At 35.7% G+C, this 17,834-nt stretch overlaps 1 protein-coding gene across 1 annotated transcript in view; it reads right to left on the reverse strand.

Moving 5' to 3' along the window:
• Positions 1–17,834, reverse strand: part of RP1 (RP1 axonemal microtubule associated) — a 293,397-nt gene that overhangs the window by 186,525 nt on the left and 89,038 nt on the right. Inside the window, exons 13-15 of the mRNA XM_024572510.3 lie at positions 15,406–15,509; positions 13,429–13,605; positions 9,813–10,025 (exon numbers count right to left, since the gene is read on the reverse strand). Of these exons, the coding sequence (XP_024428278.3) occupies positions 9,813–10,025; positions 13,429–13,605; positions 15,406–15,509 (494 nt within the window). The remainder of the gene's footprint in view (positions 1–9,812; positions 10,026–13,428; positions 13,606–15,405; positions 15,510–17,834) is intronic.

The raw sequence follows: 17,834 nt of genomic DNA on the forward strand, positions 1-17,834 counted from the left end.
AATGACCCCCCAACAACCAAAACACAATTACAACAAGAGGGCCTACATAAACATCATAAAGGACATCCCAAGAATATCCAGCTCAAGAGATCAAGGAAATTGCCCCACTGATTCCCACAGGTCTCCTACCACAGAATTTTACCCCACAAAGACAGGATGTCAAAGCAGATCAATCTTATGCAGAAACAAACAAGAAGAGTTATCTAAAATGGGGATACAAAGAAACAACCCCCAAAGGAAAGGAATGGAAAGGGTGCTAAATGAAATTGAGGGAAGATATCTATCAGACATAGAGTTGAACATAATGGTTATAAGGATGCTCAAGGCATTCAGTAAGAACTACAAGGAACTCTAGGGAAGCTACAAGGAACTTACTGGTAACTATATCAGCATGAAAATGGGCATAGAAACCATGAATATGAGCCAGGTAGAAAATAATACAATATCTGAAATGAAGCATACATTAGAAGGAATTAAAAGCAGGGTAGATGAAACATAGGATCAAATCAGTGAGTTGAAGGACAAGGTACAAAAAAAATACCTAGACAGAGCAACAAATGAAAAGAGACTCAAAAAGAACAAAGACAGTTTAAGGGAGCTGCAGGACAACAGAAATATAATAATATTCACATCATAGGGATACCATAAGGAGAAGAAGAGGAGCAAGGGACAGAAAACCTGTTTAAAAAGGTAATGACAGGAAATTTCCCTAACTTGATGAGAGAAAAAGTCACCTAAGTCTAGGAAGCACAGAGTGTCCTCATCAAGAAGAACCCAAAAAGCCCCACCCCAAGGCACATCATAATTAAAATGGCAAAATTTAAAGACAAAGAGAGAATCTTAAAGGCAGCAAGGGAGAAACAGGAAGTAACATACAATGGAGCCCCAATCAGGCTATCAGCTGAGTTCTCAAAAGAAACACTACAAGCCAGAAGGGAATGGCATGAAATATTCCAAGTAATGAAAACCAAAGGCCTGCAATCATGGCTACTCTACCCAAAAAGCTTCTCAGTTAAAATGGAAGCAAAATAAGGAGCTTCCCAGACAAAAGAAGTCTACAAAAGTACATCTCCACCAAATCAGCATTGCAAAATATGCTAAAGAGACTGTTTTAGAAGATGAAGGAAAAGAGAGAAACACAGGTACAAAGGGAAAAAATTGCAATGAATAAGTACCTATCAATATTAACATTAGATGTAAATGGATTAAATGATCCAATCAGAAGACACTGGGTAGCTCAATGGAGAAGAAAACACAACCTGCATATAACTGCCTATAAGAGACCCAACTTAAACAAATAGCCTATACAGGCTGAAAGTGAAGGGCTGAAAAAAATATCCCAAGCAAACTGACATAAACAAAAACCACAGGTAGCAATACTTATATCAGACAAAATAGACTTCTAAAACAATGCTATGATATGAATCAAACAAGGTCACTATATAATACTTAAGGGAGTAGTCCAAGAAGAGGATGTAATCTTTGTAAACGTATATGCACCCAACAAAGGAGCACCACAATAAATAAGGAAAATATTGGAGGACTTCAACAAAGATATCAACAGCAACACAGTCATTTAGGGGATTTAACACTCCACTATCAACAATGGATAGATCTTCCAAACAAAAAATCAACAAGCATATCGTGGCATTGAATGATACTCTAGAATCAAATGGATTTAAATGACATATACAGAATCTTTCACCCAAAGAAGTAAAATATACATCCTTTTTCAAACACATATCAAACATTTTCAAAGCTACACCACATAGTAAGACATAAAACAAGCCTTAACAAATTCAATAAAACTGAATTAACATCAAGTACCTTCTTGGATCACAATGGCTTGAAGCCAGAAATCAACCTCAAGAAAAAACTCAAAAACATTCAAGTACATGGAGACTGAATAACATGTAATTAACTAATGATTGAATTCATAATGAGATGAAGGAAGAAATTGAAAACTGTCTGAAAATAAATGAAAATGAACAAAAAACAACCCAAAACCTATGATATACAGCAAAGGCAGTCCTGAGAGAGAAGTTCATAGTGATACAGGACTACCTAAAAAAGATAGAAACATTTCTAATAAACAGCCTAGCCTTACATCTAAAAGAATTAGAGGAATAAAAACAAAGCCCAGAGTGAATAGAAGAAAGGAAATAATCAAGATCAGAGCAGATTTAAATCACATAGAACCAAAATAACAATTCAAAGGATCAATAAATTCAGCAGTTGGTTCTCTGAAAAGGTAAACAAAATTGACAAGCATTTAACCAGACTTATCAAGAAAAAAGAGAGAGGAGCAAAATAAATAAAATCAGATATGAAAGAGAAGAAATTATAACCAATACCAGAGAAATTCCAAGATATGTAAATTACTATGAACATCTATACCCAAGAAATTGGACAAAGTGGACAAATTTCTAGAAATATACAATCTTCCAAAGTTGAATCAAAAAGAAGCAGAAAGCCTGAATAGACCAATAACAACTAGCGAAATTGAAGTAATCATCAAAAAATGTCCCGGTACTCAAAAGCCTCGGACAGGACAGCTCCACAGGTGAATTTTATCAAATAGTTTAAGAAGAACTAACTCCAATCCTTCTCAGGCTATTCCAAGAAATTCAGTAAGAAGGAAGACTCTCAAACTCTTTTTACATGTCCAGTATTATCCTAATTCCAAAACAAGGTAAAGGACAACAAAGAAAGAAAACTACTGGCCAATATCTCTGATGAACATAGATGCCAAAATCCTCAACAAAATATTGGAACTCTGGACCAGTCATATATTAAAAAGATTGTACACCATAATCAAGTGGGATACATCAGGGATGCAAGGATGGTACAATATTTGCAAATCAATAAACATAATACACAACATAAACAAAATGAAGGACACAAATCACATCATCATATTAATGGATGCCGGAAAAGAATTTGATAAAAATAAGGCACTCGTTTTTGATAAAAACACTCAGCAAAGTGGGAATAGAGGGAGCATACCTCAACATAATAAAGGCCATATTACGAGAAACCTATGGTCAACATCATACTCAAAGGGCAAAAACTAAAAGCTTTCCCCTTAAGATGAGGGATAAGACTAGAATGCCTACTTTTGCCACTCTTATTCAACCTAGTACTGGAAGTTATGGCCACAGTGATCAGAAAGGAAAAATAAATAAAATGCACCCAAATTGGAAAGGAGGAAGTAAAACTGTCATTATTTGCAGACAACATGATAGTGTACATAGAAAACCCTATAGTCTCCTCCAAAAACACTACTACACCTAGTAAGTAAACTTGGCAAAATTTTAGGATACAAAGTGTATTCAGAAATCAAGGGCATTTTTGTACACCAACAGTAAAATATCAGAAAGAGAAACTAGGAAAAAATCCCAATTACTATATAGCAACAAGAAAAATAAAATACCTAGGAATAAATTTAACCAAAGACATAAAAGACCTGTACTCAAAAAACTATAGAACCCTGAAGAAAGAAATTAAGGAAGATACAAGTAAATGGAAGTATATACCATGTTTATGGATTGTAAGAATTAGCATCATTAAGATCCAAAGCAATCTATAGATTGAACACAATTCCTATTAAAAACCAATGGCATATTTCACAGATCTAGAATAAATATTTCAAAAAATTTATACAGAACATAAAAAGACCCTGAATAGCCTCAGCAGTCTTGAGAAAGAAGAACAAAGTAGGAGGGATCACAATACCTAACATCAAACTATACTACAATGCCACTGTAATCAAAATGGTCTGATACTGACATAAGAACAGACTCATAGATCAATGGAACAAAATAAAGAGTTCAGAAATAAACCCATGTCTCTATGGTCAATTAATATTCAACAAAGGGGGCAGGCACATACAGCGAAGTAAAAATAGACTCTTCAATAAATGGTGTTGAGAGAACTAGACTGGTACATGCAAAAAAAGAAACTAGACCACCAACTTACACCATATACCAGGATAAATTCAAAATGAATAAGAGTTAATTATATATAAGTCATGACAATATAAAAGTCCTAGAGGAAAACATAGGCAGCAAAATCTCAGCTATCCCACACAGCAATATTTTTGCAGATACATCTCTTAGGGCAAGGAATATAAAGGAATAAATAAACAAATGGGACTACATCAAGTTAAAAGGCTTCTGCATGACTAAAGAGATCAACATCAAAATGAAAAGGGAACCAACCATATGGGGGAACATATTTGCCAAGGATACACAGACAAAGGTTTGATCTCTGAAATATATAAAGAACTCATATGACTCAGCACCAGAAAGACAAAAAATCCAATTAAAAAATGAGCAAAGGACCTGAATAGGCACTTCTCCAACAAGGACATAGAGATGGCCCATAGACATATGAAAAGATGCTCAACATCACTAGCCATCAGAGAGATGCAAATTAAAACCACAATGAGTTATCATCTCACACCAGTCAAAATGGCCATCATTAATAAATCTACAAACAACAAATGCAGGTGTTGGTTCAGACAAAAGGGAACCTTAGTGCAGTGTTGGTGGGAATGCAGACTGGTGCAGCCACTGTGGAAAACAGTATGGAATTTGCTCAAAAAACTAAAAATGGAACTGCTTTTTGACCCAGCAATTCCACTGCTAGGAATATACCCTAAGAATCCTGAATCACCAATTCAAAAGAACTTATACACCCCTATGTTCTTAGTAGCACTATTTACAATTGCCAAGTGCTGGAAACAGCCTAAGTGCCCATCAGTAAATGAGTGGATCCCAACAAATACTGTGGTACATTTACACAATGGAATACTATGCAGAAGAAAGAAGAAGGAACTCCTACCTTTTGCAACAGTATGGATGGAACTGGAGAATATTATGCTAAATGCAATAACCCAGTAGGTGAAAAACAAATACCAAATCTTACATATAAGAGGAACCTGATGAACAAAAATAAACTAATGAGCAAAATAGAACCAGAGGCATGGAAACATGGAATAGACTGGCAGCGACCAGAGGCGTGGGAGGAGGAGGATCATGGTGGAAAGAGGGGGAAGGGACTAGTCAAAGAACATGTATTAATGACCCATGGACATGAACAGCAGTGTGGGAATTGACTGTGGGAGTCAGGGCTGGGCTGGGCAGAGGAGGGTGAAGGGGGAAAAATAGCAACAACGGTAACAGAAAAAACAGAAAATATTTTTTAAAAATAGAAATAAAATCAGCACCTTTACAGAAAATAAAGTTCAATTAATGAGAGCATAGCCAGGTGTATACATTATTTTGCAAGTGAAGTGACCAAAAACTGTGGAAGAAAGCAGAGCTGAATATGGTTTGTACTTCATTAAAATGAAGAGTTAATGGTACTATAAATGTAGTAAATATTTGATAAAGGTTGCCTTTTTAAAAATATGTATTTATTTATTTTTAGACAGAGGGAAAGAGAGGGAGAAAGAGAAGGAGAGAAACATCAATGTGTGGTGGCCCCTTACACACCCCCAACTGGGGACCTGGCCCACAACCCAGGCATATGCCCTGCCCGGGGATCAAACAGGCAACCCTTTGGTTTGCAGGCTGACACTCAATCCACTGAGCCACACTAGTCAGGGGATGATAAAGGTTGCCTTTAAAACAAGCATATTTCTCAGCTGATTGCTATATTTTGTCAACAGAGCTCTTGTTTTATGGTACAAGTATTATAATTACAAAGACTTAAGTAAATTTGTTATATACTATTAGAAGAGGGGCTACTTCTTTTCCAGTTAGTTCCATCTTGAGAGTAGTCTGAAAAGGAGGCACTGCATGGAACCTTGAAGGACAGACTATGACACAGGAACATCAAGATTAACTTGACTCTGCATGCTTACTATATAGACAGCATTACATATGTGTTTAAATGTGTTTAATATACACATTTGTAAATGGATATTAATATATATATACAAAAAGAATTTAATTACAAATATGAAAAAGCTAGTCTAGCTTTTGTCTCACAACAGAGAGTCAAAAATAGTAGTCTATCTCCTCCCTTTGCTATCCTTGCTTGATATTGTTACATTATCAGGAAATTCACCTTTTCCCAGTATAGTAGCATTTTTTCCTGTGATTTACAGAGTGTGTAGGAGCCTCTGGATTCATGGAAAGGCTTTTTAAAATTTCAAGGTTTTTTTAGCAGTAATGTTCCAGTGCAATAAATTTCTAAGAACAGGCTTGGAATTTTTAACAGAAACACAGGGAAGCTAGAGACTACTTCAAAATGTTTGAGCCCCCAGTTTTAGAAGTCACATGGACAAAAGTAACTGACCTATATGTCATTAGCCAGGAAGACCTTAACTTTAAATAGATTTTCACTGATGTTAAAAAAAAAAAAGTAGTAACAAGATTACCTCTGCAGCTCTCAAAAGATTACACATATCTCACCCTATGTGCTAGAGTTGATATTAGACTGGGTATACATTCATAGAGCCATCCCCATTTTTAAATAACTGAAATACTACTCTTTTAGATGGTAAATAGCTGTAATCCACACTCCCAAGTTCCTCTCTGTTACTCTGGCTGCTCCAAATGGGTGAGACTCTGGAGGTCACAGCCCACTGTTGGGGTTGTTGGCTGGGGACTGAATCCCAACAGAACAAACTGATCTGATAGTACTGCCAGCCCACGCCTCATCGCCATGTTGGACTCCCAAGTCTCCTTTGCTCCTCACTCTTCCCCAAAGCTGCGCTGGTGAAACTGCAGTGTACTGAACCAACTGGTTGTTAAATGCAGGATTTTGACTTAGGTGAACAGTTATTTCCCATTTACCGCTTTAGACGATCTTCACCCCTTACCAATCTCTTTTCTTTTCAGTGCCTGTTTCTGTTAACTGAAGAAGAGGTTTAGGCTGGGATAAAGAACAAAAATCATTTATCTGAGCAAAAATGAGTGTCATCTAGAGTCACAGATTCAGTTAGTAACATAAGTTGTGCTCCAAAGAGAGTAAAAAAAGAGGATTTTATGAAGGTAAAATCTACAAATGTGGTCCCCGTTTAGGTCCTCTATGCAAATGAAGGATTCTGGCTAGGTTAACTGGGATTGGTTAGTTCCAACATGCAAACAGGGGAAGCGACAACTTCAAGGACAAAGTTAAACTGCTGTTTCCATGGAGCAGTTGTTCCAGGATGTTTATGGCTCAGTCTTGAGCTGAGTTTAGCAACAGGTTAGCAACTTAAAAGCAGGTCTGAGAACTAAGTCACAAGACCTGCACAGGCCCCACTTTTTCAATGGCTTCCTGACTCTATTTTAAGTGAGTTTCTTAGCAATGTTTATTCCATTTTATTTTCTCCATTACCACTTCAGTCATGTATTTCCTTACAAGGCCATAGAGAAATAGCCTCAGCCACCTGGATAAATTACTTGCAATGAAGATGTGGAATGCTCATTTCAAAAAGGCCTACAGTATCTCTGCATTATGCTCTGAAATGGCCCAAATTCCTTATTTAAATATTCTAAATATCAAATTTCATGTAATCAGTATATGCTTCTTCATCTTCATCAGATCTCACTGGATTATCCATCAAAAAGTTAACAGAACAGATGTTTCTCCCTTTTTCAAGATATTAAATATCTTCAAGAAGTAAATCTTGGGTTTGAAATTCCAATACATGATGGCCTGCCTCAGTTCCAAAGTGCACAGGGTGTCCTGAACCTAGATTTTCATCCTGAAGTGTCCATCAGGAAAGAGAAAGGAAGGCAGGGGGCCGGGGGTTCCTGGTGTTGATGTGAAGTCCAGCACTGGCTGAGAGGACACAGTTTCAGACCCAGTGATTCACCTGACAAGCTGTCAACAAGACTGGTTCTAGGAGAATTGCTGAAGAATAAAACTTTGTGTTTGAATTTTGATTCATCTCAGCCTTGCGTATCCTGACCCTGATCTCCTCATGGTGGTCAACCCAGTTTCTCCATTCTGTCACCATAAATCCTCCACAGCAGGGTTCAGGATATATACTGACCTGCACTGAGAGCTTTGAACACTGCCTGGGGGGCCTGGAGTAACTTACTTAACCAGGATCACATTTAGCTTCCTCATCTGAAAAATAAGCTCATGGACAGTTTCCTCTGGCAGCATAATACACTATGTATCAACATGTAAGTTTCAAACTATCTTCCTGTGCTCACCAAGATCTTACAGTTGAATGCCAAAGACTTTCCTTTTTCTCAGCCTAATCAGATAGAGCTGAGTCACCTGTACTACCAACAGGAAGAAGAAGAAAAAGAAAAAAGCATGAGTGTTTAGTGGAGGGCAGAAAAATTCAAGATTCTGCTATATATTTGCAGAGAAAATACAATCACTTGGAGGGGCAAGATAAACATCACACTGAGAAAGAAATGGAAGAGACAGACGGGGCCCACACACTGGTGAGGGAGAAATGGAAGAACCATGAAAATATCATGCAACTTGAGTATAAGGCAGCTAAATAGAAGGTGAGTAAGCACTGAGCTGTCCCTTTGGTTGCCATCTAGGGAAGATACAAATTTCCAATTTTCCAATGTTAGCCCATTCTCACTTTGGAGTAACACTTATCTGTGCCCCTACAAGTTCTCCCTAACAACTTTGAAACATCATACCCCAAAACATGTCTTAAGTAATACACTATCTGTCTCATGGTTCTGAATACTCCTGCAAGTCCCAAAGAGAAAGGGTTGTACACTTTCTGGATACTGGTGATATGAAGGAAAAGCTACTTCCTCATGTTCCTTCTCTAGGGTGATTGAGCATTATGAAATCACACTCACAGCTAATCTGGCCATGATAATATTACTTTTTTTAAACTCAATTAGTCCACTTGCCATTTTAAAGACCATAAGTCTAACACTGTTTCTTAAGCATGACTTTCTCTTTAGTGAAATGGGATATGGCCCAGTGTACAATGCTCTGGTGAGTTAATCAAGGATGCTAAGTAAATGTGTGTGTGCATATGCTTTTCTGTTCTGCACTGTGAACATTAGTGCAGACTCACCAGTCTGCAAGGACACAGAGAACCATGACTATCTAAGCCTTCCCTCTTGCTACCCTCAGAAGTTCATGTAAATTCTCCCAAATAGCCAGAACCATACTGGTAAGGGAAAGGGGAGTGGGAGCACCTCTGAGTTTATCCAAAAGGTACAGTTTAAACTGAACTGTTTCAAACAACAACAGATGAACAGAGCACTAATAGGTAAGCTAAATGTATAGTCTTATATGCTGCTCAACCATAGGAAAATTATAAATATAAAAAAGATGTTATGTTAGTTGCCTCCTACATCCTCTCTTAAGTTTCAAGATGTTAGAGAAGAACCCCTAATGTTTAGAATTTAAAATTACTTCCTTCCAAGTACAGGGTTTCTGTTGGTGGAAATTCAGGGACCTAAAGAAGCAGTAAGGAAATATTGTTGAGTTAGGAGTTTCTAGTGCCTTGATTCTCAAAGCATTGCTTGCAGACCAACTCATCAACAGCTGGTTGATCATTAGAAATGCAGGCACACAGGCTCCACTGCAGTCTGAGTGAGAATCTGCTTTCTAACACCATTCCCAGGTGACTTGTACATACATTATGTTTCTGAAACAGTGTCTAAAGGGTCATGATTTCTCTTCAATCATACCAAGCATTCAGCTGCCCTCCCCACTCTTTGAAAACACCAGTCAAAGGAAATCACCATATATTACATCCAATTTCCAGAATACTCACAGATTAAAACTAAAAAAGAAAATATCCAAGAAGTGCTATTTTCATGTCTATTATTGGCAAATGTCTTAAACATGTGCTGAGAAAAATAAGAGCAGATGCTTACTGTTCCATCACACTGGCCATCCTTAATCCTCAGATACATCTGTGCATTTTTCACACTTTCAAACATGCAAATCCCAGCACTGATTTTATGCACTTTCCAGTATGATTTTTCAGACTGGCTTCCCACTCCAGTGCAGCTCCCATCAGGCTGGAGACACAGGGCCTGGCAAAGGCTCGTAGCAAGTATAACCACAGCACTGTTGAGGAACACACCCTTCGGAGCAACAAAGAGAACAGAAAGGCAATAAATAACAAGCTCATGTTTTGCTAGAGGAATATGGCAATATTTCCAGTGATGAGGATCTTCCAAAAGCTTGGTGGTTTTAAATGAGCAAAAGAAAAAAATAAATGATTTTACTGAGATGAAAAATGGAACAAAACTAAAGGTTATCTGGTAGACTCCTAATTTACATTAATCATTATTTATTGAGAGTGCAAAGGTCAGCATCAGATGCAAGAGAGATTAAAAAGGACACAAAACAAAAACATTTCACTTAAGAAATTTATAATCACTATTAAAAGATAATTTTAATATTAATACAAAGCAGAATATTCTGCTACTAGACTACCTGAATTATAAAATTCACTTTATGGACATTAGTTAAATGTATGCATGTAAGAATAAATAAATGAAAGAAAGGAGATATCAGATACAACTAAGGTATGTTTACATAAATCTTAGGCAATGAACAGCTTAAAAATATGTAAAAATTTCTTGAAAGTTAATTAGAAATGCACTAACAATGTAGAGAAATGAATAAAATATATAAATACACAAATCACAAAAGACAAGATCCAAATGGTGAATAAATATAAGGGAAGGTAATCCATACTAGTAATTAAAAACAAACAAAGCTAAAGTTAGGTGTTTATTCCTCTAGAAAATTGACAGGTGTTTGTTTTTTAAGGAGCATGTTCAACAATGGGGTCGATGACTGCCAAAGGGAGTTAGGTAGTAAAGAATTTAACTTTACACAGAGAGGTCTGGCCTTTGCCCTGCCCTTCAGAGAGTTAATCTCTAAACCCTTAATGTAATGCCTGATAGGGGTGTTTTTGTTTGTTTGAGGGCCTTGGACCAGCCATATAGTAAAAAATATGATTTGGGGTAAGGACTTTGGCTCACAAGGTGTCTGTTGACCTTCTCAGAGGCTGGAGACTGAGATCAGCTACATGCACCCCCTACATCAAAGTCCCCAACCTTTTTGGTACCAGGGACCAGTTTCATGGAACACAATTTTTCCACAGACCAGGAAGGGGTGGGGACAGGAGGCAAAGCTCAGGCGGTAATGCCAGTGAAGCTTCAAAGCTTTGCTGGCTTGCCAACCCTCACCTCCTGATGTGCAGCCAGCTTTTGCCCTACTTGATAAAACCCTAGTAAAGACTCTGAGCACCAATCTTTAGGTGATCTTGCTTGCCTGATTGGCAATACTCCATGCATACTGTCACATATTAGTACTAAAAAAGTAACCCTGTCTTGAATCCATGGGAAGAGGACAACACTTGGTATTTTTCCTAGACTTTGCCCTATGTATGCGTTTCCCTTAGCTGATTTTAACCTGTATCCTTCTCTGGAGTAAACCTTAACCATGAGTAAAACAGGTTTCAGTGAGTTCTGAGTGGCTCTAGTGGTCTCAAGGACCCCTAAACTCTAAAATTTGTGTCAGCAGTAAGAGTGGTATGTGAACTGTTCCCTCTAATTTCAAGTTAGACAAGTTGACTTAAATTTCCCAGGATTAAAAATGAGTAGAGTTATGGAAGAAAACTTGGCAGTATCTTTCTAGATTTTTAAAGATTTCATATTGTGATCCTTAAATTCAATTTTAAATTATCTAAGCTAAGAAAATAATAAAATATATGGCCAAAGACTTGTCAAAATATATGTTGCAATAACATATGCAGAGATGGTAAAATAAAGAGGCTAAGATTAAATTAATGTACAATGATAAACAAATATATATTGGATTGGCCAAAATATCCATATGGTTTTTCCATAAAATAGAAGATACATTTTTTATTTTCATGAATAACTTCATTGATTTGGATATTTTGAGTGTATCAGCTATCTCCCACATGGTATAACAATGATTGTTCTCAATTAATATCTCGATTCAATCGCTATCAACTTTAACTGGTCTACCCAATCATGGAACACTGTCCAGCGAGAAATCTCCAGTACAAAACTTTGTGAACCACTTTTGACGTGTTCAATCAGTCACAGCAGCTTCTCCATACACTTCACAAAGTGTATTTTGTGTGTGTGTGCTTCAATTGTATTTTTACCTTTCTTGAAATAATAAAGAATATGCTGAAAATGTCACTTATTTTCTTCCATCTTCAATATTAAAATGGCTACACAAAAATTCACCAATTTTGATGTTTTTTTTAAATGCACACTGATATGACAGCTCTCACAATAAAATCTAACAGAATTATTTCAAGTGAAGATAAAGACAACTAAGCACTAATAGAGCTATCTTAGGGGAAAAAAACAAACTTTTTGACCAACCCAATGTATGTGTGTGTATTCCTTATGTTTAAATATTATGAAACCATCTAAAATCATGTTTTTTCAGGAAAAATAATGTAATAAATATTTATTTTATAAATATAAAAAGTTTTGAAGACAAATTGACTTTGATTTGATTCATGAATCTTCATTGACTAGCTATGCTATACTACTTAAAATTCTTAATTTCTCTGAAAATTCTTTCTTCACATTTTTCATTATAACAATATTTTCCAGTATTTTTATGATGACTAAATTTAGTCTTGTATGTGGTGAAGTTCTCAGTAAAGTGCCTGGTACAAAATAAGCAGTCTCATAAATGATAGATATTATATTAAAACAAACAAATGAGCAAAATAGAACCAGACACATGTAAATAAAGAACACACTGACAGTAACCAGAGGGGAGGGGGGAGAGGATAATGGAGAAAGAAGGGGAAGGGTCAAGTCAAGGAACTTGTATAAAGGACCCATGGACAAAGACAACGGTAGGGAAGGGGGCAGGAGGGTGGCAAAAGGGGAGGATTTAATGTGGAAGGAGGGGGTGGGTAGAGCAGTGGAGAGTAATGGGGGGGAAATGGGGACAACTGTAATTGAACAACAATAAAAAAAAACCTTTAACCAAATCTCTGCCTGAGACTAAAAGTGAAGAAATAAAAAAATGATAGATATTATATTAATATAATATTATATTTATAATAAGTTCACAAACACCTACTATAGTGAAAGAAGCATAAGTATTATAAAATAATCACATATATACCACACTCAAATGGTACAAATATTCTAATTGTTAGGAAAATTAAAAATATACATTTGTTTGAGTCCCAAATGTAATATATTCTAATCATTTATTAAGAATCCCCACATCCATAGTTTTAACTTCTAACTTCAACTGGATGTAGGCTGTTACTCCCATCATTTTCATTCCTGCCTCTATTATGATCCCTATTGCCTTTCGGTATAGATAAATAAAAAGGCAATAGGCATCAATGCCACCTAGTGGGAAGAGATCTGATTACTCCATTATGACTCAATTCAACAGTTTAGTTCAACAGAGTAAAAGAAAGGTATTTAGCAACCAAAACTTTAATGATTTCCTCCACTTTACCTTGACAAAAACCACAAATTCTTTTGAAAGGTCTGTGTAATGTGTTGATAATTCAGCAGCTATTTTGCCACGAGAGTCAAAACTAACTGTGTGCCCAGGAACCAGTGAGGATTCAAGAAGTGCACAGCGGTTGGACTGGTACAGCACCCGAAGCTCAGTGGAGGTGCCACCACTAGCCTAAAAGAAAAAGGGGGGGGGACCCTTTGAATTAGCAATAGAAAATAAATTTAAAATGTTTTGACATTACATGTAAGTAAGGTCTATTCCACTTTATTGAACCCTTGAAGTATCCATATAATCTCATGTTTGTGTAACACAATTTGATTCCCCAGCATAATTTCCAGTGTATTTCCCCAGGAACTTTCTTCTTCTCCTAATTTTTCAGAACCCACGGTAGAGTACTGGGTAACAATAAAAAAAACTCCAGTGGTAGGGTAATTTAATAAGGTATTAGTATGCATTTTATCATTGTTTATTTTTTATGTCTTCATTTGTATCTACCTAAATCAAGACAATTTGGGGTCAAAAGCTGAAAATAAGAGACAAGTATTACTAAGATTGCTTTCAAAAAACTAAACAAATCAAGGAAGTTATGCTATAGGCAAACATTCTTGGTTTGGGGTACTGTTTGAGGTCTTACCTCATCTTCCCTCAGTGCACCAGGGAGGCATTTAGACCTGAAAAAGAACTCTCGGGTATCCTTTGAATGACTGACCTGTGACACTAAGGCTATGAACCTCGGCAAAGTTCCCTTATGTAAGTATGGTAAAAAAGCAACAGAGTTATTCACCTTTAAGAAACCATCTTATGTTTGACAAGTATATTACCAGTGACCAGTATGGAATGAAGCTAAGAGGGCTGTAACTAGATATTCTCAGACCCTATATCAGGTGAAATCTTGTGTGTAGAAAGGCAAATCTCATAACAACTAAGATGGACTCTCCCACCAACTTAGTGAAATAGGGGCTTGGAGATAGAGTTAAGTTGATTTTAGAAAAATAAAACAGTGGGACATGTGTTAAACTCAATTTAATTGAGTAGATTCCATATCCACTACATTCCTATTTATTAAGCACTATAACCGGGACCTGTACTGAGCAGAATGTGCTCTAAAGTAGTGTACTGCATAGGGTACCTTGCTAAATTTGGAGCAAAGACTCCATGGAGGACATTTGACTAATTAATCACTTAGCTTAAATTTCAGTCATACAAATTACATGCTTTTCCAATAATTATTTTCCCTTAGGTAACATGCTATGAGTTAAAAATCATCATGTAATATTATATAACATTATACAAGGAAGCTTGAGAGCTTGAGAGCTTGAGTCACATTGCCTGTGTTCAAATGTGCCTGCGTTCACATTTACTAGCTATGTGACTTCGGGCAGCTCATTTAATTCTTCTATGCCTCAAGTTCCTTTCTGTTAAATAAAGATAATAATGGATTCTCTCATAGGGTAGATGTAAACATTAAATGTTATAACACAGTAAGCACTTAGGACAGTGTATCACAGTGGCTCTATGCTGTTTCACTTTCAAAATACATTGTATGCATGGATTTCAAAAAGCCAGCTTCCTATATTAAAAACTACATTTTAAGCATAAACTAATACAAAGCACAATTAGGTGAAATTATGTTTTCTTTTTTTTTTCTCCTAATAATAGGACCCCTAAAGGGTTTTTTGAAAAGTCAGTTTATCTTTTTTGGGAGGCTAATTCAAATTCTGAATGTTATCAGAGAAGTGGTCTACTGGCTTTTTGTTTTGTTTTGTTTTGTTTTTTGGCCTAGGTTCTAATTGAGAACATGCAGGACCACTTATGCATTAGAATCTCAAAAATTAGTAAGACAAAACAGAAGAAAGTGAAAGTAAAAGCCAAGGAAAAATACAATTTGATAACCTTATCAATGTACCTTGTGCAAAAATATATCATATATGAATATAATGACATATGGACAAAGCAAAAATTACTACCTACCATCCCAGTGACAAAGCTATTGTCAAGAGAAAGAGAAAGATGCCTTATTTCATGACTTTGGAATATGCATATATTTCCTTTGTTGAAAATAACATCAAAGAGACCTGGAAAACATTTCAAGTATTAGCAATTAATTCATACTTTTAATGACCTTTTCTTATTCAATTATACATTGAAACCTTCTAATAATACATTTGATAATATCTCTCAGTTAAATTTTTTAATTAATGAAAAGGTAGAATGCCAGTAGGCTTTGATTATCTGTATGTTGCTTGGCAATTTGGTGGAATTTTCATGGAGAATCTTTAATGCTTTCCCATGCTAATTAGTAAGCCTCTTAGACAACCCCCCAAAATAACACCTGATTTTCCCTGGAAGATAAAGTTAATGTAAAAACCCATTTCAATTCTGTAAATATCAGACATTTTGGGTAAAATAAACTAATGCATTACAAAAGTAAATAGATATGATTTGGACATTAATGATTGGTTTGTATGATTATAATGATGAAGATTCTGTCCTCATATATTTGGTTGGTTTTTTTTAGCTTTCAATGTGTTTTTACATACCTTTTTATCTTAAAATGTAAGCATTTCAAGGGCATAAATTTTTGTATACACTGTGTACAATTATATACAGCGCTTAGAAGAGTACCTAGAACACAGTGGGTGCTCAAGAAATATTCTTTAAATAAGTTAGTTAACATATCCCCGTAGCCTATAAATACAAACACTGCACACACAAACAGTTATCCCCACTTGGCAAATGAGGAAACTTTCCCAAGTTAAGGGACGTTCCCCAGATTCCTACCTAGTATAGAACCCAGGACTTCAGATCTTAGTCCAGCATTCTTTGCATTAACAATAATCCTTCCAAGTTACTGCCAACAAATTTTCAGGAGTCCACTCTTGTTACAACAATAAATGAAGACCATTTTTACTTTTACAAATAGGTGATTTTCAATGAAGAGTCAAGCCAGATATAAAAAAAAATGTATTGTATGTTTAATTACATAAGGTCCCCAAACAGGCAGAATTATTGTAGGATCTTAGGAGTCACAGCAATGGTTACCTTTAGGGGAGAGTGGCTAGAAAATGGCATGAGGTTGTTTCTGGAGTGCTGATTATGTTCCAGTTCTTGATCTGGGTTCTAGTTACATGAGAATGTTCAGTTTGTAAAAACTCATTGTAAAACATGCACTTTTTCTATATATGAATAATATTGAAATGGTTCAGAGTATGTCATCTCAAAAATATACCCCTATGGCATAAAAATTACTTTGAGCTAAAGGCAACTGAGATAAAACAGACAGTGTGAACTCTTTGCTCTGCCTAAAAGCAGAACATAACTTTATTTTGTGAAGGTATCGCCCAACCCCACTTTCCCACTGGGAAAAGGATAAGAATCTTATCACTGGAGACAGGTGGTACTGAGAAAGAGATCACACAAACAACTCTCACTAGTTAGCCCTTACCTTGCATTAGTTTCCCCATATACATCCTTCCCACAGTTTGCTGTCCCTAGAAAAAGGACAAAGTCCTTTTCCTTTGTTGTGTCCCTTCTCTACAAAAGTATTGTTCTTTTAAAAATTCTACATAAGCCCCAAGTTTTAACCACCCCTTTGAGTTCATCACTAAGTTCTCTCCCACACAATGATTTTAAAATAGGTGATTCCTCGAGCCACGATTTATTTCATTTCCTAATTAGTTGCTGAAGTTTGAAGTTTGTCTGTGTGTATACTTATAAATATATATACATATATAAAATATAAAATAAAATTTATCTCATGTAAAATATGTAATGTACATTATATAATATCTATAAAATGATTTCATGGTGACAAAGTGAGATTTTCTAAAATAAATCAATATTTCCTTTTTCAACACTGCCAACATAGAGCATTTTGTATTAACTCAAAACTTTGAGCCTAGTCAATGTATACCAAATAGAACAGGATCATGGTAGTTACTGAGTGATTTATGGTCCCCAAATCCCAATTTTAATTTGGGATTATTTATACTTTTATTATGCTTTAATTATCCACCTTGAACTTCTATATTCATCCAGAGTTAACAAATGCAATTAATGAATTTTACCTTTATATTTTTATTTTAATTAACTAGATGGGCAAATACTTTTAGTTAAGAATCAGGTCTGATGGAGATGTTAACTCTACTACTCCAAATTTTAAAAGGATTTCACTGTATATTAAAATGCTTTTATATTCATTTAAAGTCATATTTCCAAAATTAAAAGACTTATATATTAGTTCAACAGACCACTCTAAATGGAAGGCTTTCTGCCTAATTAAGCTCTAATTTATTTTTGTCTACTTAATAAAATTCATCTTAATGGAGAAAAGTTAAGGATCTTCATAAAATTAAACCATGTAGATGTTTATTTCCAGATAATCCTGGACATTATGGGGT

The sequence above is a fragment of the Desmodus rotundus genome, chromosome 8, assembly GCF_022682495.2.
Source record: "Desmodus rotundus isolate HL8 chromosome 8, HLdesRot8A.1, whole genome shotgun sequence".
Lineage (NCBI taxonomy): Eukaryota > Metazoa > Chordata > Mammalia > Chiroptera > Phyllostomidae > Desmodus > Desmodus rotundus.